At 39.0% G+C, this 26069-nt stretch overlaps 1 protein-coding gene across 3 annotated transcripts in view; it reads right to left on the bottom strand.

The window, feature by feature from the left end:
- The window catches only part of UNC5C (unc-5 netrin receptor C), a 419967-nt gene extending 395734 nt beyond the window's left edge, over positions 1 to 24233 (bottom strand). For all 3 annotated transcript variants that reach the window (XM_005681406.3, XM_018049297.1, XM_005681407.3), the window contains exon 1: positions 23706 to 24233. In XM_005681406.3, coding sequence (XP_005681463.1) covers positions 23706 to 23829 — 124 coding nt within the window. In that variant the 5' untranslated portion in view covers positions 23830 to 24233. The remainder of the gene's footprint in view (positions 1 to 23705) is intronic.

The following is a 26069-nucleotide window of genomic DNA, read 5'->3' as shown; positions in this document are numbered from 1 at the left end:
AACTAAACTAGCATGTAATACAAGAACAAATGCATTTCTTGCAATATCTATGAAGTTTCTTAAATTTGTATCTTAAAGTCAAAATTAAAGCCAACAAGTTAAGTGATCTCCACAAAATAACTATATTCCAAAAATTGTATAATTAAGTCAGGTTTTTTTAAAAGTTGAATATGGACCCTAAATGGGCCTCTCATTTCCCAAAGTTTAAAAAAATATTCTCACAAGTCAATTTTGTCATGTGTTGGGGTCTCTGAAACTAATCATCTGGATTGGAAAATGATCCTACATATAGTTATATACTACCAACATTACAGACTAACAATAAAGATCCTGAAGAAAAAAGTATTTGCATTAATTCCCTTGTGAATTAAAGTAGCTGAGAATTCAATTGTAGTTTTATTAAAAGAAATTATAGCACTGAAGAAAACAATAATAGGAATCAAAACATGTCTTTAATGCACACCTGGTATCATAGCTTTTTAGGATAAAGTTTCAAGTCAGATGCTGCTGCTGCTGCTGCTGCTGCTGCTGCTAAGTCGCTTCAGTCGTGTCCGACTCTGTGTGACCCCATAGACAGCAGCCCACTAGGCTCCTCTGCCCCTGGGATTCTCCAGGCAAGACTACTGGAGTGGGTTGCCATTTCCTTCTCCAATGCATGAGAGTGAAAAGTGAAAGTGGAGTTGCTCAGTCGTGCCCAACTCTTAGCAACCCCATGGACGATGACAATATTTAAAATTCAGTATAAAAACTCTACAAATAAGTTCAAATAAATTTTTATGACAAAACTGACTGAACTCAAGCAATGGGGTCAATTTCAATTCCAAGTATTTTAACAACTAAGGATAAACATACACATTGAAAACAAAATTTTGCAAATTTTACACTACTTATGACTCTTTATATTTTCCCGATTTTGACATTGTTTTATATTCACTACTTAACAAGTTATGTTTATTGAAAAATAATAGATTAATCACTTTCAATCACAGAAATACACTACAAATTAGGGCTTCTGATCAGTGTTACCAAATTGAGTTAATATTGTAAAAGTAGTGAAAAACTCCAACTTCTTGTTTGCTGAGCTCTGCAACCCTAGGATTTTTGAAGTATGGGAGTAGCTCTTATCCTCTGTACCTTTCTTTATAGTCCTGAAGTTGGTATTCTATAGAGCTATCAGTATATATTTATATATACATCATTTAACATAGTAAAGCATTTGTAATTGGTTTTATGATTGTTATTATCATATGTTTTAGGAAAAATGAATTGCCTGTTTCACAGTCTTATAATTAGTGGGTCAGATGAAAAAAATAGCATTCATTAAGAATTATGAGGGCTTCATTTGAAAGGATAGGAGGTGCTTTTCTTATTAATCTAAAACAAAATTTCTTTATATGTATTTTTAATGCAGTTATTTCAGAAACTTAATAAAGCTCTACCTCATGCATGACTATAACACCAAACTGAAAAATCACTTTACACTCTTCTACATTCTTCCCACATTTTCATTTTCAAAATTCTAAAACTGGAAAATACCAGAGCTTCAGAAATATTCATTGGCATTCCATATACTGTTTACCCTAGCGACATTCCTAGTTTCTCCAAATGACACACAAAAAAAGCATAAGAAAAGTAAAAGTGGAGATCTAAAGAGTAAGAACATTACTAGAGTTCTAAAAGTTATTATACTACCTAATTTAAGATTAATATCTATCAATTTATCTATCTAACCATCCATCAACCTATATTTCCAAACATTTGTGGAAGATGTTAGGCAAACCATTCTTACATTAAAAATTTTAAGTCTAAATTTCATAACTGTTCACACAGATCCCTCTGGCCCTTTCAATTTAAATTTACCTAAGAATTTTAGTTAAGTATAGAAAGTGCTACAATTGACTTTGAAGTAGTTCTACAGGTTGCATATGCTTAACTTTATCCATTTGCTCACCCTTGCTGCTGCTGCTGTCATTTCAGTCGTGTCCGACTCTGTGTGACCCCATAGACAGCAGCCCACCAGGCTCCCCCGTCCCTGGGATTCTCCAGGCAAGAACCCTGGAGTGGGTTGCCATTTCCTTCTCCAATGCGTGAAAGTGAACAGTGAAAGTGAAGTCGCTCAGTCATGTCCGGCTCAGCGACCCCATGGACTGCAGCCTTCCAGGCTCCTCCGTCCATGGGATTTTCCAGGCAAGAGTACTGGAGTGGGGTGCCATAGCCTTCTCCGGCTCACCCTTGAGATTCATGCAAATGGTCTTCCTCCCTTTTGTATATCCTTTATAGAGAAGGGCAAGTATCTACTATAGCAATCCTCTACCTTCAAGCACTGACATCATTTTATAAACATCGGAGCACCAAGGAGACCATTACTTAATATCCAAACAAGCTTCAAAACATGTAAAACTCTATTTAAAAAGAGACAACAAACCTGCACTACTTGACAAACTCAAACTCTGTTGCTGGGAGATGCAGTAATGTCTGGCCTAAAGTACCTTAGCTACAGAGTATGTAATAAAATAGCTAAATTTGGATTGGAGACTCAATTTGCACTGAAGAAATGAACCTGCGACAGCAAAGGCTAGAGCGACTCAGGACTCAAGAAATCAGAAACCACGTCTTTGTAACTTCTCACTTCCAGGCAGAGACAAGTGCTGTTAATAGGAGAAAGCCTGAGGGAAGAATTGCTCTCAGAATTGAAAGGGGAAGAAAATGGGAAGAGATGAAGAGAAAACACAACCTTGCACAACTATAACAGAACATTTCCAGTGGCTGCCAAGTTAAGTGGAAGCAGTACTTATAAAAGGGAATGAGATTTGTTGCCTTGTTCCTTTCTCAAAATTGGCTAAGAGTTTATCCCAGCAGAAAGTCCTGGCACCAAATCATGTTTATCTCTCCTTTTATCTCCTTCAAAATAGTTTTATTTATTCTGTCAATTTTCCACCTTGTAGTTTTGTATGTTTTACCTGCAATTATTTTATCTTCCAAACAAGATTTTTAATGTTCTTAAAGATGGGTACCACATCTTATTCTAGTCTCTCTCATTTATCTTTATGGGATACTGCAATTAATACTTCCTAAATTAAATTGATCTCAGCTGTACTAGAAAAAAGGTTAAATGAGACTATCACTTAAGAGAATATACTACATGTTAAAATAGAAATATATTCTATGTTGCACCAGCTCTAACCACATCTTTCTCCTCCATGTCAATTCTAAATTTCATTAGTGAGAATCCAAGTAAGTATAATACTTGGATGCTTCGTTATCTCTATCTAAACATGAGCCCTTTGTCCAGCTTGGTTTAACTTACTCCACAATCTGAAGGAAAAGAACTCCAAATAAGTCAAAATACGCAGATAAATTTCAAATCATAAAACTATTATTCTCCTTGATTTTATCTATCCGTTTTTAGGTAATTATTGAATCTCCCATATTTGGGTCCACTTTGAACAAAAGACTAAGGCCCTCTACAACTTACATATATATTTTTAGATGGAGCTATCTTAAGCATAATGTATCAAGTGTGACTTAAGTTTATTTTAATTTAGCTACAGAGATCTTTTCCTTCATGTTTCGAGGGCTAGTCTGTCCTGGTAAATTTCCAGAATAAATCTTATGTCTTCCTTTTAAGTAGGGCAAGATCTTGACATACAACTACTCTGGGAGCTAAAGGCATTTTTGGCAAGAGCAGTGGATGACTGACTTCTCCACTTATTTTCATAGTGATAAATATATGACTGATTTCTCCACTTGTTTTCACAGTGATAAATATATGGCTAGCATTAGGCAGGAAAACAAATATTCCCCAAAATACAAGCTAAGCACATCTGAGAATGAATGAGCTCTTACAGACATATCACGACTCCTCTGTCCTTTAGAAGGTGTTCAAGTCCACATGGTTTATTCACTCCCCACAACATAAAGACAACCAAAGTGAATGTTTACTTGAAAAAGAAAGAAAAAAGGAAAAGAAAATTCCCCATTTAAAAACATAAAAAACTACCCAGGCAGTTATGTTTTGTTGGTTTTCTTTAGTCTGTCAATACCTCATACAGTATTAATAGAATTTCCTGTAAGTTAATATAAACCACAGTCTTTATAGTTTAAGATGAAAGAAAAATATTGAAATAATAGGACACTATCAAAACAACTTAGCTAAGTGTACTGCTTAAAGAGGAACTGGCATTATAAATCTACATTTAATATTTCTTTTATAACTTGATTACAAGTTTTTATTATACATAGTTTATCATATGGATAATTATTCCTTCTAAGTACCACTCAGAAAGGATGGTAAAATATTATTTCTTTTAGAAAAGGGTAAAAATTGAAACATGTTATCACTGAAGGGTGAAATTCTGTACAACTGACAAATGTCTAATAAATTAATATATAGGAAACTAGTAAAATGTATATTAAAGGTTTAGTGAAGTCACTGAGTCATACCAGACTCTTTGTGACCCCATGGACTGTAGCCTGCCAGGCTCCTCCATCCATGGGATTCTCCAGGCAAGAATACTGGAATGGGTTGCCATTTCCTTCTCCAGGGGATCTTCCCGACCCAGGGATCAAACCTGAGTCTCCTGCACTGCAGGCAGACTCTTTACCATCTGAGCCACCAGAAGCTCCTATATTAAAGGTTTGGTTCTCATTTACTACAGAGTTTCTTTTGTTTTTGTTCTTCAAATGAGAAGATTCTTTAAATCGAGATTATTAACATAAAATTAAAATAAAAATTTTCGTCATGTATGATTATGGAATCTATGATCCACTGTCATTTGAAGCCATGAAAATTCATTTTAGACAAGCTAATTTTTCATTTGATTTATTCATGTGATACTTATTAAAATAAAGAGCAGAGCTTTTGCTTAAACCATAAACGTTTTAATAACTAAAAGTGTCTAAAGTTGTTAAATTACTCCTTTTCTGAACACAGAGTCCAATCTTTCAGACTTCACATCTTAATAATACTTAGGCATATGGAAGAAGAGGTTAATTTGCATAAAAGGAATTTATTACACTTTCTTTTGTTTCCAAAGACACATTCTTTTAATATTGCTCTCAAGCCAGTTTTTATTTAGACATCTTTTGGTCTCAATTGACAGTCCTGAAAGCTTTCCTAAAGTAATATTTGCCTCTCTAAACATCTCTCTGGCATTCCATTATGGGCACCTGCTGCTGATAATTACAGGTCTGTCTCCTAACCACTTCCTCTGCTTTATGTCAAGGCAAGATTCAGGCTGCTTGATTACAAACAACTACTAGTTAAAGACCATTGCATAGCTCTCTGTGGTAATTACTCAGGGCAAGTTGGGTCTGTGTTTACTGAAGTCTTAACAAAAAAGAAGTAGTTACTTGTTATAATTTCCTCTTTGCCGGCAGTGTAGCATAATCCACAACATATTCGGTCACCTTAAAAGTGCCTACGAGAAAATCGGGTTCAATAACGCTTTATAATGATACATTTCACTATATGATTTCCTAGTCTAAAAAACAAAATATCCTGCCCAAAGAAAATAGACTGTGGTCCTAGCAAAAGAACTTTCAAACAGTAGTCAATTACAGGAAGATAACTGGTTGAATATGCACTCCCAAACAGATTTATTTTTCTTGACTCTGGACTACTCTGCCCCCTTTCCTCACCCTCTCACCTCATCCTCACAGGATCATACCATCAAGTTGAATGTTTGTTCTTACACAAATTCATACTTTGAGTCCTAACCCCTAAAGATGATAGTATTAGGAGGTGAGGGCTTTGGGTGACACTTGGGTTGTAAGGGTGGAGCCTTAATGAATGGGGTTAGTGTTCTCATAAAGGAGACCTGCAAAGATCTTTAGCCATACTGCCAGGTGAGGACACAGACAGAGATTGCTGTCTGGGGATCAGAAAGTGGATCCTTACATACATGACCGTGCTGGTGTCTTGGTCTTGGACTCCCAGCTTCCAGAACTGTGAGAGACAAGTTTCTGATGTTCATAAGTCATCCAGTTTGTGTTATTTTTTTATAGTAGCCCTAACAGACTAAGACACATACCCTGCAAGAGCCTTATTTACTTTGTAGTAGAGAGAAATAACAGAGACGGCAATGGCACCCCACTCCAGTACTCTTGCCTGGAAAATCCCATGGACGGAGGAGCCTAGAAGGCTGCAGTCCATGGGGTCGCTGAGGGTCGGACACGACTGAGCGACTTCACTTTCACTTTTCACTTTCCTGCACTGGAGAAGGAAACGGTAACCCACTCCAGAGTTCTTGCCTGGAGAATCCCAGGGACGGGGGAGCCTGGTGGGCTACTGTCTATGGGGTCGCACAGAGTCGGACACGACTGAAGTGACTTAGCAGCAGCAGCAGCAGAGAGAAAGAAGAAGAAATACTCTATAGAGCAATTTTTGGTCCAACAATAATCCTAATATAAAACAATTTCATCACCCATTAAAATAGAAAATCTATTTTAATAATATTCCATATGGTAGAATTCTATAACTGAATAATCAGGGTCTCTGAGTGTTGATAGGTTGCTGGTTCAACTTGTAGGTCTCTTTAACTCCCCATGCTATGTTTAGGCCAATTGACCAAACTGGCCAAGAGTCTAGTTGTGCTCACATTGCTTACCCGTCAGTTGTTTGAGGTTTATTTCCTTTCACTATATGAGAATCCAAATTCTTCATTACTTAATAGCCCCAAATTAAAGGGTGGACTATGTTAAGTCAGGAATGGATTTCTAAAGTAAGGATAAGGAGATTGGCCTTTTAGGCAGAATCTAAGAGATGGTGAATCTTCACTCCTGAGACTGTCCTTTCTACCTTCAACTTCATATTCATCTCACTGTGTACAGGAGCTCCCCAGGTCAGTGACAAAGGGAATCAGGAAAGTTCCTGTTAACTCCACCACAGTGTGTACTCACCAAAAGCCCATCTAAGATGTGTTATGCATTTATCCAACATCATTTAAAAGATCTATATTGTATGCCCACTGCATATATGAAGCTCCTGTTTATGTGCTAGAGATACCACAGTGAACATGCTTCCTGCCCTCTTCCTGCTGACATGCTAGCTGGGGACACAGGGAAAAGGAAAGAGTGTTACAGTCGGGTGTAAAAGGCAGCTCTATAGCAGAAAGTGAAGAGGAACTAAAAAGCCTCTTGATGAAAGTGAAAGAGGAGAGTAAGAAAGTTGGCTTAAAGCTCAGCATTCAGAAAATGAAGATCATGGCATCTGGTCCCATCACTTCATGGCAAATAGATGGGGAAACAGTGGAAACAGTGTCAGACTTTATTTTGGGGGGCTCCAAAATCACTGCAGATGGTGATTGCAGCCATGAATTTAAAAGACACTTACTCCTTAGAAGGAAAGTTATGACCAACCTAGATAGCATATTGAAAAGCAGAGACATTACTTTGCCAACAAAGGTCTGTCTAGTCAAGGCTATGGTTTTTCCAGTGGTCACGTATGGATGTGAGAGTTGGACTGTGAAGAAAGCTAAGCGCTGAAGAATTGATGCTTTTGAACTGTGGTGTTGGAGAAGACTCTTGAGAGTCCCTTGGACTGCAAGGAGTGCCAACCAGTCCATTCTAAAGGAGACCGGTCCTGGGTGTTCTTTGGAAGGAATGATGCTAAAGCTGAAACTCCAGTACTTTGGGCACCTCATGCGAAGAGTTAACTCATTGGAAAAGACTCTGATGCTGGGAGGGATTGGGGGCAGGAGGAGAAGGGGACAACAGAGGATGAGATGGCTGGATGGCATCACCGACTCGATGGACGTGAGTTTGAGTGAACTTGGGAGTTGGTGATGGACAGGGAGGCCTGGCGTGCTGCGATTCACGGGGTCACGAAGAGTCGGACACGACTGAGTGACTGAACTGAACTGAACTGATGGAGAAATGAAGATCTAAACTAAGATATCAAAATGGAACAGAAATCAGCTAGAAGAAAGGGATGAAACCTGAGGAGCAAACCCTGGTTCACAGCAAAGGGAAGAATATAAGCTGCCATACGCACTCACTGCCAGCTTGTTAAACAGATCTGAAGGATGTCCCCTTCTAGGGCTGCACTGGAACACTAGTGCCGGGCTTGGGAAAGGTGCATGCTCAGAGGAAACCATAACCGCAGAGGAATACCAGGAATGGAATTAGAGGTTTAAGAACAAATATCTATGCCAACCATGTTAAGTTTAGGTCTGATTCTAGAAGCAATGGAAAGCCATCAAACGGTTTTAGGAAAAAGAGCTTTACTGATGATATTTGTAGGATTTGCCTAGCTTCTGTGTGAAGAATAAAGGAGAGTGAGGCAGGACAGGAAGCAGGAAAAAACTTCTTTAGTGATCCAGTTGGGAGAAACAGACATATTCAAAATAGGTTTCAGTAATATATGTCATCTTTCATAATTTAACATCATTAAAGGATTGAATTGAATATAAGTGCTTATAAACATCTAACATATATGAGATTCTGAAATAAAGTAATTTTTTGTTTGCTTCAACAACTCGGCTTTCTAAATTGCCCCCCTTCCTGAAAAAATAATAAATAAAAATGCATTATGGCACAAAATAAATATTTTTCATATCAATTTAAAAAAACAAGACCGAAGTAATAACACTAGAACTGCCTAAGACCATTTAATGTTCAGAAAATTAAAGTTCTGAGAAGCTTCTCTTTATTTAAAAAGTAAACAAACAAAAATACAGGTATACCCTAGAAGGAGGGGTTATAAATACAGTCTCATCTTTTTAATGGTTGTGGTTTTCCCCCAGGAAATCTTCAAAGAAAACTACTGCAAACCAAATGTTATACACAGCAGAAAAACCCAAATGAGCAGTTTAATCAATCATTAAAACATTCTAGATTGCTTCTGTTGGGTTTTTTAAATGGAATAAGATGCTATAAAGATAAGTTTTCATAGTTATGTATGAACTAAACCACACTGTTGATTTTAGGCTTCTTATTAATTTTCTCTTTTAAAAGTGGGATGTTTCCTACAATGCTGGACTTGGGAAGTGAGGGGGCTGTGGTCGCGGAGGGCTGGAGTAAAAACTAAGTGTGTTAAACTTTGCTTTTTTAGACAAAGAAAATGGCAACACAATCAATGTTCAGTGGGCTTTACAAAGTGTTTCCTGTGTGAGTATCATTTTAGTGGTGGTGTTATCCTTGTTTACTTAGTCAACACACCTATTACATTGTTTTTATCCATAATTGCATTATTTTTGGTCATAAGTGCTTTGGGTTACAGTCTTCCTGTCAAGTTGACACATTTTGAGGAAAAAGCTTTTCATGCTTTTAATTTTACAATAACACATTTTGAAGGACATTTTGAAAAAGAAAAAACAAGATTATTTAATGTCACAGTAAACTAAAGACTGAACAGATTATTTAATGTTACAGTGAACTAAAAAATATAGTCCTGAATGTTGTTTATAGTTAAAAACATTTTTATGTCCATTTTTTCAAAATAAAGTTATAACTTAAGCAACAGTACTTCCATTTTATAAATGTACACTAGTAAACTTTTTTCAAGTAATATTATGATCTGTACTTTTTTCCCTTTCCCATTACATATACATAATTAACATATATGTCTGAGAAACTGTAAGAGTTCAGCTATAGTTTGTTCCTGAACCAATCCATTAGAAAAAAATACTTTATTAAATGCAAGTGTCAATTATAAAATACATAACAGTTTGGGTATCTTAATTTACCTTTTTGCCTATATTATAACATGCCCCTCACACATATAGGAACTTTGGCTCTGCTTGGAAACTTCAGTTTAATAAATTTTGCTTCTACCCTAGGATCAGTAAATGCTTTGCTTTATATCAGTAAATTTCTGACATAAGTGAAGAAGGCTGTTTCTATTCTTCTAGAAAGAATTTTGTTGTTTAGTCGCTAAGTCGTGTCCAACTCCTTTGTGATTCCATGGACTGTAACCTGCCAGGCTCTTCTGTCAATGGGATTTTCCAGGCAAGAATACTGGAGCGGGTTACCATTTCCTTCTCCAAGGGATCTGCCCGACCCAGGGATCAAACCCAGGTCTGCTGCATGGCAGGTGGATTCTTTACCACTGAGCCAGAAAGAATTTAAATGTTAGCAAAAACTAAAGAATTTTCCAATTGTTTTTTCCAGTCTTTTTAGTTATACTTGTCTTTACAAGTATAGCTAATGTATAGCAGAGAAAAATATAAACTGATTATTTCATTAACATTTAATAGATACTAGTTTTAGTGGAATATATTCTACATTCAGAATCTAGCATAGGAAAAAACAAATCATCTGAAACATGTCCATAAAACCCAAACACACATGTGTTGAGTTTCCAAAGAGTTTTAATGTACAGTTAAAATCTGACAACTTAACAGGATATTTTAAAATGTGATTTTTAAATCTACCAAATTCTTTTTAAGAATTTCATCTTCGACAACATGCCTTTGTTGGTTTAAATATTTTTCCACCTGGTAGTACCCCCAATTGAGTGCAATCTTTTCATTCCTGTGATATATTCAATGATTTTCATACTAGTGCCAAGACGTATGTAATGAAGATACAACAGCAACAACAATCTCTAATGTGCGTTAAGCATGTAACATGCCAGGCACTGTGTCCTCAATTCTTCCCTTTCTACAACCCTGTTAATCTTCGTAATTCTGTGATGTAAATACTATTCTGACTCTGACATTCTTCTTACAAATGTGGGTTGAAGCTAAAGTATTTTAGATTTGTATGCAATATTCAGTCTTAGAGCTAAGCTCAGTTTATTCACTTTTACCAAGAGATTTATTTATATAAAGATTGCATAAGTATTTAATATTTCTCTAGCATAGTTGCCAAGAACACTCTTGATTGTAAACATTATTTTTTTTCAATGAATTTTGATTAACTTCGTATACCAGGAAATTATCAGACCCACACATACATGCATATATCTAATGAGTTTTAATTCTTTAAGTGTCAAAAGAAAGAAATATTAAAAAGCAAAAAAGCAGTGATCCACACCATTCACTATTTTAAACACAGTCATGATAATCACACTAAACAATAGACATTATTAAATATTATTTTAAGAAAAGTTTTCCAAGTATAAATGAACAAATTCAACTTAACACAAAGCCATAATATACATCATGTTCACTCAAAATTTTTCAAAATGTAATTCTTCATAAAAAAAAAAGCACACACACATTGTAAAACTTCCAAGAAAGCAACAGTATATTAACATTGCAGGGTAATTTTTTTCTAAAAACTATTCCAAACTCTAATGTAACAACTGTCCTATTTCATTCAGTTGAGCATCATCTTATAATTTTCAACATAATTCAATTTCATAATACTAGTTCATAGATATGTACAAATTTATCATGTGGCCAAATACTCTGGCATTCTCTTTTCATCTTGCGATAGATTTATGCAACAGAAAAGAAAAAAAAATACAGAAAATAGTCACTTTTAACAGATGTTTTAGTCTGAAAAAACTAAAGGCAGCTTAGAATTAAAAATCAAAGCCTACTGGTTGAACTCAGGCATATTTCCATCTGTTATTAATGTTTGAGTTACATACTAAAGACGAGATTATTCATCAAGTCCCTCATGCAATATGTTAGTAAGTGGGATTTTGGTTAGGAATTTAATTGCATAAACTCTATCCATAGAAGCTTCCAATTCATTCAAAATAAGTCTTTACAGTGGCCTGAACTGAATTAAAACAGTTACCAGCACCAAAGAGAACTTCTTGATTTTATTATGAAACGCTTGTATGAAAAGCTGTGAACATAAAAGGGAGATCTCTGTCACCCCATTATGGTTAAATAGTAGTCCTTTCTTCTTTTTCTCCCTTTTCCTTTCTTTTTCCCCCTTTTCAAGCCACGTGGAGTTATGTGAGGTATTTTTTAATCATATCAAGAAAACTGAGTTAACTTTAAAACAAAAATAAACAAAAGATGTAACATCTCAGGCTGTGTGTGTGTAAGATATCTCAGGTTAGACATAATAAATTCTTAGATTACAAAGAGAAATAATTCTGAGTACTCGAAAATGTGATGAGAATTCTAGTGACCATTCTGAAAATATGCACAAAGCTTATACTCAAGTGATTAGGGTCATAAGCTTGGGCAGGCCTCCCCATTGTTGCCTCTACAGGGTTTTACTAATGGTCTGATAATGGGGAGGGGTGGTCAGCGTGAAGGTTCTCGTAATACTTTATAGTGGTGTGAGCACGACAGCCACTGATTAATTACTGCCCTGTTCCCAGCTCACCCATTAGATTACAAAGTGACCCTCACTGTCTCCACAATGGCCTCACAGTTACAGAACACTGTCCTAGAGAATTCTTTAAGATAAGTTGTTAAAAATCTTTGGATTCTATTAAAAATTTCCAGTAAAACTTCCTGTCTTTCAGATGATTAAAATGGAGACTGGAAAATCTTCAAAAAATGGAAAAACAGGAGAGGGGGGATAATATAAATATTTCAACCTTTGATTTCATTTTAGACAGCATTAATAAATCAGATTGCTTAAAAATATTACCATAGTAATCTCCTTAAAGATATTAACACATATGAAGTTACATCTCTTTTTTCACTTGTATTCTTTTTTCAATCCCCTTTTACCCCCACTCCCTTGCTATTTATACATATAACAGTGTCTAAGATGTTTCAAAATACACTGAAATACTAAACACTGAGGCTAATGGTAAAAAAAATCACTCCACTTTAAATGAATATCTCAAAGTAGTGCACATTAATACGTGCTTCTATGGAAACAACTCTTTCTGGATGTCAGCTTAAGCTCCTCCATATGATTTTTCTCAAAGGCTTCCTTTTAAAACCATCACTGCCATTTATTATCTTCTTGTTATATAGACTGTTACTTTTGTTTCATCACAAATCTCTGCCTGCTTATTAGCAGCCCTGCCACTACTATCAGATGACATTTGTTTTACTTAATGTATGTAGTTTTAGAAAAAAATTACAGAACTGCTATTACTGCATTATATGAAAAAATTCCAGTGTACATTTAGCTGACACTGCATCAGCTGCTATTTAAACTGAGCTTAGCTAATGGACTTTTAATGTCAGCAGGGTTACGTGCAGTTACTGGCTATTAGCAGAAATGGCTCCTTTCTATAAAAATCACTTTTCCTCAAGTGTGTTGTTTGAACATTCCTTTCCCTAATTTAGTGACTGTCATTGAATGCAAAACAAACTCAAAGACTGTGGAATCTGCTGTTATCTTTAAGACCCTCTTTTTAACCTTGCAATTCAGCATTAAACAGGCAACCTCTCATTAGCATTTAGACTTGCTATCGCAAAACTTTGTGGGACATTATTATTATTACTTTGCTGTTCTTAACAGAATATTACATATTTTTCTTACAAAAAGACTATGTCATCCATGAACATATGATATGTAAGATAGAGAACATAGGAAACAATTCCCTGTGTGCTAGAATTTATTTGCATCTTTTAAAATCCTAGTTCAGAAATGCCAAGTGATGTGGAAACATACGGTAATAATTAACATATATTTACATATTGATGTGTCATGTAAATATATATTAACCTGCATTTAATATAATATTAAAAACAAGCAGGAAATCATATTATCCCTCTATGTAGAATTAAATTTTTTATATTCTTTAAGTAGTAACAACTCTTTCCCCCTCAAATAATTTTATCTTTGTTCATTTAAATAAAGTTATCAATGGATATAATGGAGAAATCTAGAAATAAAAACATCTGTATAGCATCTGACGGAGTCCAAGAAAATTAAACATTCTGCCTGGAAACATAATTCCATTTTATTAAGAAGTTGAAACATATCACCAGTTGAAAAACAACACAACTGACTGCCTTCAATCTGCCCAATCATAAGAAGTCACTCAGGCAAGGTGCTTACCAGGCAAACATTGTCTCTGTTGAAGAGGGGGTCCCACATGTGAATGAAACATTTTACTCATGCACAGAGGAGAGTTGGCCTTCTCTTTTGGTCAAAAAATTATAGTCTACTGGAAATGGCAACCCACTCCAGTGTTCTTGCCTGAAGAATCCCAGGGACGGCGGAGCCTGGTGGGCTGCCGTCTATGGGGTGGCACAGAGTCGGACACGACTGAAGCGACTTAGCAGTAGCAGTGTAGGAAAATGGGCTTACCAGGTGGCGCTAGTGGCAAAGACCTACCTGCCAATGCAGGAGATGTAAGGACACAGTTTGATTCCTGGGTGGGGAAGATCCCCTGGAGGAGGGCATGGCAACCCACTCCAGTATTCTTGCCTGGAGAATCCCATGGACAGAGGAGCCTGCAAGCTACAGTCCATAGGACTGCAAAGAGCTGGACATGACTAAAGTGACTTAGCATGCACACACGCATGTGTAGGAAAATATGGTATTTCTTTTCCACGTGTTTTAAACAAGCCAGTGCACGTGGAGATCCCCCAGTTTCTGTTACTTGCAGGACAGGAGAAAACTGCTTCTATCAGATAAGCCACTGCACAAATGAACCAGAGGCAGCTCTACTGTGCACTGCAGTAGACAATTTAACTACTGGTCGACAACACTTTTTGCAGAGAAGAATGTAATTTTCCCATTAGAAACCAGGGATGAAACCTGATTCCCTATTCAATGACTACCTTATCATTTCTTTTCAGTAAGTTTGTTTTCATTTATTTGATAGGTTTTGTTTGCTTTTTGGGGATATTGCCAAGACTGTTTGACAATGAATTTTCCTAAAACAAAGAGTTACACACACAATTTGTGCAAATATAAGTGTGTGTGTGTGTGTGTGCGTGTGTGTGTGCTCACAGATAACTCTTCATTCCACTAAGAGTCTTCCAGGAAATGCCCTCCTGGGAAATAATTCCATAGATACTTCATCCTACAAAAAATGACATGTGTATCTTTCACATGATCATTGTCTCTAATAAAGTTAATAAACTGATTAGCCCCATCCCTACTTGGAAAACAAATCTATTGTTAAAATTTTTTCTAGTCATCCTTCTACATTTTTTCATCAGGTTATAGTAAGTAAACTCTAACTTTCTCCAATATGCCTTTTAAATATATATATATAATTAATATATATATACACACATATGTATAGTTAAACATATATGTAGTTAATTTTTGTTCATGTGTAAACATAAGCAAAAATAAATATATATTTTGATTAATATATAAGAGAAAGATATTGGTAACATTTTCTATAAATGTACTGTTATTTATATTAAAGATAAAACTTCATTTAAGCAAATTCTTTTCTGAGACAATTGTCCCTAATAACTCCTATATATCCTAAGAATGATATTCAATTTCTGATGTACAGGTGAGATTTAACATACAATGTTGGTATTATTAATGACACTATTTAACAGAGTAGCTGAGGAAATATAAATGCATTTTACAGAGAACTTTGAAGGATTCCATGTATCAGTATATCATTTTGATTTAAGTCTAGATTTCTCAAACAAGTACATCCTGCTCAAATAAGTCTAAGTAAAATCCAAATGTGATGTATAAAAAAATATATCTTTTAAATACTTTATAAACTCTTTTGCTATGTTCATTGAAATAGATGTGTATCAAGACTCTATTTATATAAAGGTTTCAAGTCAGAGTGCCATTGAATAATATTATAATGAAATACTGATCTTAGGTCTCTATTCCGGATAGCACAAACAATAAATCATTTGAGCATGCCTGTTTTTCCTCAGCTTCTGAGAGCAGTTTCTGAAACAGGCTTCTGTTTTCCACCAAGCTGCATGCTCTGTGGGTGATGGCTGTAGCAGGCCGGGAGGAAAATGTCTTAGGTTCTTTCAATCCTTGAATTTGATCCCTAACACATTTAAAAGTTTATGCTCTCTCATGATACAGAAGAAAGAAGGAAAGTTGCTAAAGAAAATGACAGGTAAGGTAATTACTGTTTTCTCCAGAATGACTCCAAGATTTGTGCTTACCAAACTTGCCTACTTCCATTGGGTGGCTACAATGTGTATATTTATCAAACTCTTTATTCAATGGAAGATAAAATGAATCACTTTCCCTTAGTAAAAGCTGAATTCAAATGTCAACATATTTCACACAGACATCACGCTCAAAGTGAAACTGCCATCATTTACTCCGTGTTTCCAATCAAAGTTTTTATTGTGGTAGTAATCTGGCTATTTGGTTTGGATTAGAGATAACACAGGTTTGTGATAATCACATATAATAAAACAACAACAATGCTTTCTTCACTGACTGCCACTTTTAGTTCCAGAAAATGTCAGAGAATACCATTTGTTTAAGGGTAGTCTCTAATTCAGATTTTGAAAGATTTTTTTTAAGGGTTTTGAAATTCCAAAAAGATAATGGAATCATCTAAAATACTCTATTTGAGTGCAAAAAACAAAGTTCAAGTTCACAGAGACTAGAATAGTCCCAAACTGCTCCCCTTCACTTTTGCCTGATACCTGGATGTATTTCACTATGCTTGTAATTATAAGTGGATATTATTATACCACATGCCCATCATAGTGCACTAAACTATTGCCTAAGAGAATGTACATTATGCATTATCTTAAAATAGTTACTTTTCTACTTCTACATTGCTCTTTCATATTTTATATTATTACACACACTAATTTTCATGAATTTTGAAAACACCTGCATTTCCACTTAAGGACATGTTTAGCCTTATAACTAGGCTACAGATGTATTTTAGTGGGAAAGCATTAATGTGTTTTTACTGGAAATGAATGTTCATATATAAGATTTTTTATTCTGAACAGAGGAAAAAAGACAATAACATTTGAGTTCAGTCAGTCCATGATTAAATAATCAATTAAGACATTGACTAAAATTGAAAAATGTTAGCATTCATCAATAAACTTGTTTAATGTGCTGAGGGAGTTTCTGTTGTTTCACACTCTTAGTTAGAAGAACAGATAATACACGTTCGTCTACATGAAGCATTTTTATGGCTCTCATAATTGCCACGAAATGAATCTAGCCACAGGATCCAAATGACAATGATTAATGAAGATAAAACCCTTATCCTCACAACATTTTCAAATAAATAAGACTGGTAACTCTGGAATGAAATTTGATTAATCAATATCATCTGTTAACAGATGATTATTTGGAGCCTCATATTTTAAGTAAGAACTCTAAGAAGCACATCAATAAAATGAAGTCTCACCTGTCTCCTTTCTCTCTCATTCCACTACCACACTGCGATGAGACATGCTTATTTAATTAGAAGAGGGTATTCCCCAAACACTGGAGTTTTCAGATGTTAAGCTTATACTTTCACTACTTCAAGCACTTTTGAATCACTACACATTGCTAATAAAAAGGTATACTGACATAAGGACAAACACCAGCACTTTGAAAGCTTCAGCTCACTTTTCAAATTATAACTTCAATTTAATTAATGTCACAGTAACTTTAACACTGTGTGAGTGACTAGATATGTTTTAAGTATCAGATCTGGAGACATTCTTCTGTGGCTTTCAAAACCTCATTATATAATCCTAAGGGAGCAACTTTTGGGGGGCAGGAACTCTCAAAATGAGAAACCACATTACAACTTTAACCCTGAACTCATTTCAATTGTAAAATTATGATAATATTTTTAACATTTTGTTTATAAAGAGTCCAAATATTTACAACATAGTATATGTATTAGGTTTTCATGAAAAGGCAGAAATTCTTCTAAGAGTTCTAATCAGGTAGAGAATGTAAAAAGTTTACTATTTTTGAGCTTGTTAGCTCATTAAATTAATACTATACAATTTGTTATTAAAATCTCTACAAATATGGAGGTCATAAATATTTAAAATAAGGGAAACTATAAATTATGTAATCATTGGATTTCTTTTTAAAAACTAGAAAAAAATAAACAGTTTTTAAAATATTGCTCAAGGCAAACTTACTATACTTGAAAAACGTCACATAAAGAATAGCGTTGAGTTTCTCATAGCTTCTATTTTAGTTTAAACATCCTTGACTAAGTGATACTGGAACAATACCCAAGGTCTCATATTCATGGAGCTCTCTTCTACAAATCCATAAGCAATCTGCTGCCAAAGAAGAGCCCATACATAGCTTTAAGGAGTTAGATTAAGAGAAAAAGAGTGAGAAATTTAGGACTCTCTAACTGCAGACCAGGCATTCCAAAAGTAAAAGTGGAATGAAAATACTGTAAGAGAAAGACGTATTTTAACTCTAAATAACACAAAACTCCCACAAATGTCTAGTTTTATCTTAAACTTTTGGTAGAAAGCAACATTTACTACAAGCATGAGGGAATTCCCTGGCTGTCCAGTGGTTAGGATGTGGGGGCTCTCACTGCTGGGCCCTTAGGTTTGATTGCTGATTGGAGAACTGATCCCTCAATCCACATGACATGCCCCCCCCCCAAAAAAAAGCACTAAACATGAAAAAAAATGGCATTAACCATTAAACAGATAGAACTAATTAAGTGTGACACTTTCAAAATACATATTATCTAGATTACCCATGTTGTTCTACTTTATGATGCTGAAGCTTTCTACTGCAAATATAACTTGAATGTATGAAAGTCTTGGTGATTTGCTTTCCCTTGTTTTTCTGTATTTTTGTGTTGTTTTATCATGTATTCCATTATGATTTTTAGATATACACTTGTGTCCATTTTTTCATTTTTTTTTTTTTTTTAAGAAAAACTATCCACATTTGCTCAACAGGCTGGTTTTCTCAAAACAGTTATCTGAAAATCTGGAACTTACAGGTACTTTTAAAAAATAAAAGTATGTATTAAATAAACGTGTTTATAGATTTATGCAAGGTTATTTTTCAATATTCATTGTAAAGATAGAAAGTCAAAGAGTGAAGCCAGGGCTCAACAGGCTGTGACTTAACATGGCATTTTTAGAACTGGTATTAGGTTAATTTCCCAGATTGTGTGGAAAGGAAGAAATGTGGCTATGAAAAGAGACAGCTTCCCAGAGGCTGTGGGAAGAACCATGCCATGCCCAGGAGTCTGCAGTGGGACATTTTGGAGCATTTTCTCAGGCAACTCCACTTGTGACTTTGGGAGAAGCAGTGTCTGCAGCAAACCCTACTCTCGGTTCAAAATTATTGACCTTTAATTTCTTTAACGTCTAGATTTCTTGGTCTGTGGTTTACGGAGTTAGAAACCAAAGAATACTGTTGCTCATACTTTTGATGTGTTAATTCATGCAGCCCTCATCTGGCTTATAGTTTACCTTATTCCCATTTTACATCTGAGGAAACTGAGGCACAGAGAAGCTAAATAACTCACCAGTGGCCACACGGCTAGGTGGCGGCGGCGGCAGTATTATGAGGCAGTTGTCACCACTAAACTAACAGGCAGAATGGGCACCACACCCCCCTCACAGCCTGTATATAACCTGTGTCTCCCCAAAGCCAGACCAATGATATATTAAACCTAAGCAAGATCTAATAAGACAGTTGCAATGCAAACAGCTTTAAGACCAAACCACTTCCAACCAACCTCCTGCCCTTACGTTCCTCTGTGCAGGGATTATGGAACCCTGCTACCACTCCCACTGCAACCCTAGCTTGTCCTGTTTACTGCTAACACAGGATGCTTGAGTCCAGAAAGTACTATACCTACAGCCACTGTTCTATTTCAGAACGCAAATCATAATTCTGTGGTTCTAAGTCTGTCTTCCTCGAAGGGTGAAACTGTCTTCTCAACTCCCTAAAAAACAGCACACAGTATGGGACATAATAATTGTTCAGAACTTTACTTCCAATACCATACACTATGCAAACAGCTCACGAATTTCTAATTTGAGGCGACGTGAATAGGTTTGTTCCTAACTGCCACAAATGCAAAAGTCAAACTAAAAGAGAAGACATGGGCTAAAAGAGCAAGGCGAGAATGCTGGCTCAAGCCCCATCCCCACATGCTTCCCCATTATCGTCTTGAAGTGGCGGCCTCCTGTAGTTTTAATGTTTCTTCTGAGAGTGACTCCCTCTGCTGCTCCAGCAAAGCCATGACCTAAATCAGAAAAGTGCTAAAGGCAGTTAGGGCACTGCGGCTATTTGCACTAATTGGAGAACCTAGCATACATTAGAGAACAGTTATTTTTAAGTCTCAACAATAATTCTAAATATGCTAAAAGGGTTTGCCTAGGAGAGCTGGATGCCTCTTCCACGTCCTTAGGAGGGTTGCTTAACAAGGATCTAGTATGTATTCTGATCGTGACAACCAGACTACAACAGGAGACGCTCTAGGGTCCTGTCTTGTTGAACATGGAATCCCCGGGATCCAGAACACAGAAGGCCAGGAAGTCAGTAAATGTTAACAATTTAATGGCTCCTCAGGCTTTGCAAGTACTTGAAAAGTTTGCTCTCTGAAGCCTTTTAAGAATCCCCTAAGCTAGAAGACATGAAATTATTGTTCTAAACAAAGGTAAACTTGCTTACTTTGCCTTACTACAAATTCCAAATGCAAACTTAAGAATTTACTCTGCTCCTGGAACAGAAAAACGATATAGTATACATGTCGTGAAAGTCAGTCTTCCATGCCAGTTGTCTATTTGTACCACATCAATATGCATAAATGCGTGAAAGTAATTTTTACTCTTTTTCTTGGAAGAAGTATATTGTTTTAAAAGCATTACAAATTATCTTACAATAATTGAGAATTATCCCAATATAATCTTCAGTAATTTTCTGTTCTGACTTTGGTGGTGTTAACACTCATAACACTAGTTGGTGCTAGATAAGCAGAATATCAATGTTGTGTAATCCAGGAATAAAATGCATTTCAAGAGGACACTAATCTTGAGGCAAACTGGACACACGTACACACACAGCCTTTTCCTGGTGAAATCTTTCATTCTTGAAAGTCAGAAACACCACAGATTCCCTGGAGCTAGGAGTTCCCAGCAATCTTGAATGAAACAATTAGAACATAGCCAGAAAGGAGAAAGTTGTTGCTTAAAGCCTTAAGACTCTCCCAAGGACCTGTTTAAAATGACTGCTGTCTTTTTTCAAACCACAGTTACAAAATGAGTACACTCACAAATAATATCCATTCTGCCTTTTTATCTTAAACATCTGTTATATTCTTGGCTTTCTCTGAAGACATGCATTTCTAACAACAGAATAAAAACTCTTGTCCACATTGTAAAGTGCTTATATTAACTTTCTCATCTTAATTGCATACATACTTCCATTCATAAAAAATCATTTATCCCCATCTTTAAGCCCTCAGCATAAGGAAATCACACCTTGAGGGAGCAACAGCATCTTTTATTTCCCTAGTGATCTAGTCCAAAGAGAGAGGAGAAAAAATAGAAAAAAATTAGAAGGAAACAAAGGTCTGACTTCCTTATCAAACCATTATAGGAGTGTGATTCTGAGAAGAAAGTGTATTTAATAGTAGTTCAACAGAAAACAGGCTGGAAGAATGGATTAGAGTGATAGTGATGGTAACAGAAAGTAGAGTTTGGTGCTTTCTACATTTTTGACACCTAACAGGAATATCTGGTATCCTGAAATACAGAGGAAGCCAAAGATTAAAAGGGTGGAATAGTGTGTCTCTCAAAGACAAGATTCAGTCTGTCCACTAGGAATTGAAAGAAAAATAATAAACGGAGAAAAACAGCAGTGAAATGCACAAACCCAAAAGAATACATTTAATTGTTCCACTTAAGATCAGAAGAGTTGGTTAAACCCTCAATCTTTGGCTTGCCTGGTCTATGAAATGAAAAAAAGTGTAAGAGGCAAATGCTCAGTCTATCCTGGGCATCTTTTCTTTTAATAGCTTCTCCCCTCTTCTTTCAATATTAATCCACTTACAATCTTCTGTTTGATTATCTTTATTGATCTTTTTTCCTATCCAGTCTTTTTAATTTGGCTGTAGTAAGCTCTCGGCAGGGATCCTATATCTCCCATTTGGCATCTTTGGGGACTTTAACTTGTCCTTTTCCCAAACAGTTCTCTCACTGCCTGGTCCCCCTTCCGTCCCCACCTCCACCCCCACCCTATATCTTAGTCCTTTGTGCGCCCAATAACAACAGGCGAATTCCACAGGGAGTCACGCGGCTGATTCCACAACAATTCATCAGGTTGCTCACTTCAACTTGCAAACGCCCCCTCTAAGTACCCTCAGCTGCCATCCTGAGAACTTCTTCCAATTTCAAGAAACCTACAATAAGTTTATGATTCTCAATGGGGATTCCTTTGTAAAATAGACAGACAGATGAGCTTTAGAAATATGAATAAGAAAACCAGGGCAAAACCTCGGGGATGGGAGGCATCTGGCTAGAAGGGAAGGATTTATGAGCGTGGCTACTTAGCTAGGCAGCAGGAAAATTTACTCTCCGAAGTAGCTTTGGCTAATTCACAAAGCCTAACTAATCACTTACCGCCCCACCCTGACCACACCAGCCCGCGCCCGGCGCCCGCCTCCACCTCCCACGCCCTCGCCCCCAGCTCCTCTGCAGATCTGCGGGAATGCTGCCGCTAACCGCCGGAGTGTCTGAGCATCTCCCAGGGAGCTGAGGCTCTCGCCGCACCTCCTCTGCTTTCCAAATTTGGAAAGAGTGTAACCGAGATGATAGGATGCCTGGATTACCTCCGAACGCTGCGGAAGCTTCCTCCACCCCCACCCTCATCCCAGAGAAAAGCTGAGCTGCCAGCGCGGAGCCACCGACCACCACCAAACTGGGCGGCAAGACCCAGGAGGGCGGTCGGGGTGGCCCGGAGGTGGAGGGGCGTCAGATGACCCGAGAGAGACCCCGGAGAGGGGAGTCTTGGCTTTCTTCTTTCAATGTCTTCCACTCCGCTTGGAAGGGCTCGGAAGGCAGGGATTTGCCTCCATCACCTCAAACTCGGAGCGCAAGAAGAAAACGGCGGTCAGCCTCTGTGCCTCCCCTCCGCCCTTACCCACCCTTAACTCCTGGCTGAGCTCCTCTAGATCCTGGTGTGCCCAGGGCCCCGGCCACTTATTTTTTAAAGCTCAGACGCATTAAAATGTCAGTTATAAAGTGGCCGGGTTACCCCGGGGAGTTTCGGATTTAGTTTGAACGACCAGTCCGTTTCCTCAGAGCTGAGAGGTTTTAAGTTTCTCCGTCGCCGGCGAGTAGGGCGACCCGGAGAAGGTACGAGAGCGGGGAGGCATGCACACCCCGGGCCTGCTGGGCTCGGGACGCCGTCCTGGTGCCCCGCGAATCTCCACCGCGCCCAGGGCAGCCGCCGAAGGGCACCGGCGTCGGAGGGTCCCCGGCCGCAAGGGACACGTTATCTTAGCTGAGAGCCCTTGGGCGTCTGGTGTCTTCAGAGACTCACTGAAGAACCCGCAGACCCAGACGTGGCACAGCGCGGGGAGCCTCTGCGCATCAGAGAGCATCCGCGGCAGGCCACGCCGCCGCCCGCACCCAGAGTCCCTCCAGACCGCGGTGTGCGCAATGTACGACGACGTGTGAGTGTCGGACAGAAAGTGCAAAAGACACCTCAGGCTCCCACATGTCCAGGGATAGACGCGTGTCCACACTCCGTGCGTCCCTGGCCCCGCTGTGCCCATCTCGGATGACAGATTAAAAATAATCATGGCCAAAGCTTCCTGACTTTTTGGAAAAGTAGAATTTAAAGTGATTTCCAGTTGAGGGAAACGAGGCGAAGTAAGGAAGTCAGGAGAACTGGGGAGGAGAGAAAGAAGGAGGGAAGCCCGAGAAACGAAGAGAGGCGGCCGCAGAGTCGGCGGACCCCCTTACCTTGGGCGGCCGAGCCGGTGCCGCTGGCGCTGAGCAGAGCCAGGGCAGGTAGCACGAGCATCTGCAGCACGTATCCCAGTCCCAGTCCGCAGCGGGCCGCTGTCGCCCGCAGACCTTTCCTCATCGTCGACCGAGGTGTGCCGCGCGGAACCACACACGCAGAGGCGCGCCGACAGCCGAGAGCCCCGCTGGGCTGCCGCCGAGTCGGTGCACCGCGAAGCTGTCTGAAGAAATAATGATCACCGAGCTCCACACTCCACTTTCTCCTAGGGCAGGGGCCAAAAGAGGGTGGGGAGAAGACGCCGAGGAGGAGTTTGCAGGTCCCTCTTTCCCAGCGCCTTCCAAACCAGCGGCTTCGTGAGAGGCTGCTCTGCCCCCACTTGGGAAGTCCGCGGAGGCGCAAGGCAACCACCTCGTCGCTCCCCTCGGCAGCAGGAGCAGCCGCAGCTCCGCCGCGCGCCGAGCCTGGACTGCTCCCTGGGTCCCCTCGCCTGTGCGGAACACACACAGGCACGCGGGGGGCGGGGGGGGGGGCGGAGGGAGAGGAAGAAACAGCGAGAGGAGGGGCGGCGGAGGGAGGGAGTTGCGCACAGTGAGGCGCTCGCGGCTCCAATCGCAAGGCTTTCCTGCGGGCCGAGAGACTTCCCGGCTGCCGCCGCTGCCGCTGCTGCTGGGTGGCCAGAGAGGGTCACCTCCTAGCGCGGGGCGCACAGGCGCGCGGAGGCGCTGGCCGCGGAGGCGAGGAGGGCCCAACCCAAGTCGGTTGAGGGGTAAGAGGCGGCGGGAGCGCGCCCGCTCGCGTTATGTAAGCGGGGAGTGAGGGAACAGCGCGCCCAGAGCCGGAGGTGGAGAGCGGCGGTGGGTTAATCTGCGGAAGCTGAGAAGAGAGGGACCTGAGGAAAGCCGCGGCTGGGGAGAGTGGGAGCGCGCCTGCCTCCCGCGGTGCGCCAGACCTGGACTCCGACAGCGCCGCGGGCGCGCACCGGCCACTTGGCCGCGTCCCGCGGAGCCCAGCCTGCCGCCTGCCAGCTACACCGCGGGGCCGCCGCCGGAGCCCTACTCCCCGGGCTGGACTCGCCGTACCACTTCAGGTCTCGAAACTTGAGTAAGCCGGGTTCGAGCCAGAGCTGAAGTCCTGCGTGCCGGGGAAGAAGGCAGGATAGCTTTTGCAGTGCCCCAGTTCGCTTGGGGTCGTCAACGCCAACGCCACTCAGACTGCGTTATGCTCTGGGCTTCTCTGTAGTGAACAGTAACTAAAAGCTCAAGGAAAACTCCTTCTTCAGCAGAGATTTATTTTTGTGCGTTTTGGGGGCTGGCAAGGTTGAGTATGTAAAGAGTGGTGAGATGATACCGGAAAAACTCCCAGAAACAGTGCCCAAGAGAATTTGTAAATACTCACTTAAAGTGATGGTGGAACCTGTGACATGTCTTCCATATTCCTAATGGTGTGTGTAAGGACTCAAACTGCAATGAATTTTTGTTATTATGTTTTTACTCAGGAAAGAACTGCCTTGGTAGCTAGGTCGTGGATCCCTGTTGTAATGGTAAAGGGGAAATATAAGAAGGGGTGGATATAATAAGAAAGTCTGGATAAAAGGAAAGTGGATGGATTAAAAGTTCAATACACATTGGCAAACTGACCTTCCACGAAGAAGAAAACCACTTCCCAAGATTATTACATTTCTAAACTAAATAATACACCGGGCAAATTTTAAGCTCTTATTGCCGAGGGGGCAATGTGAAAACACACACACACAAGCAGGAAACTTGTGGTCTGATCTGGCTGTGGTCCTAACTCACTCTGTTATCCTGGACAGGTCAGGTAAATTGCATGTCTGTTCTTCATCTGTGAATATTTCATTAGATGGTTTCAGAGTTAACCCCCATCTAAACCTCTAGCCCATAAGGCCTGTTTTGGATGAGTCTGGTAGATCTGAAAAGGTCATTCTTGGCAAAGACATTGAGAAATTGGTCATTTCTTATTTCTGTGGAGGCACAGACTGCTATTCTAAAATCACTTCTTTACTCTCTTCAGCTTCCTCTTACCAAGATATTTTGGTAAGAAGGTAAGAGGTGCCTATGTCAGACTGCCTGAGTTTAATTCTTAGCATTTCTTATTTACTAGCCGGAAGATAGTGAAAAATAAAGCCTAATGCCTCAATTTCTTAATCTGCAAAATGGGTCTATTAGCAGTAACTATCTACTAGGATTTTGTGAGAGATAAATGAGTTAAACATCTGTGAAGTGCCTAACACATAAAATTGTTAGCTGCTGTTCTTATCTTTGAGGAAAGATTCTCATCAGCTGCATGTTATCTAGACCAATGCTGTCCAACAGAACATTCTGCAATGAGAAATGTGTTTA

Source organism: Capra hircus, chromosome 6 (assembly GCF_001704415.2).
Source record: "Capra hircus breed San Clemente chromosome 6, ASM170441v1, whole genome shotgun sequence".
Classification (NCBI taxonomy): domain Eukaryota; kingdom Metazoa; phylum Chordata; class Mammalia; order Artiodactyla; family Bovidae; genus Capra; species Capra hircus.
This window is presented reverse-complemented; position numbering and strand designations above follow the sequence as displayed.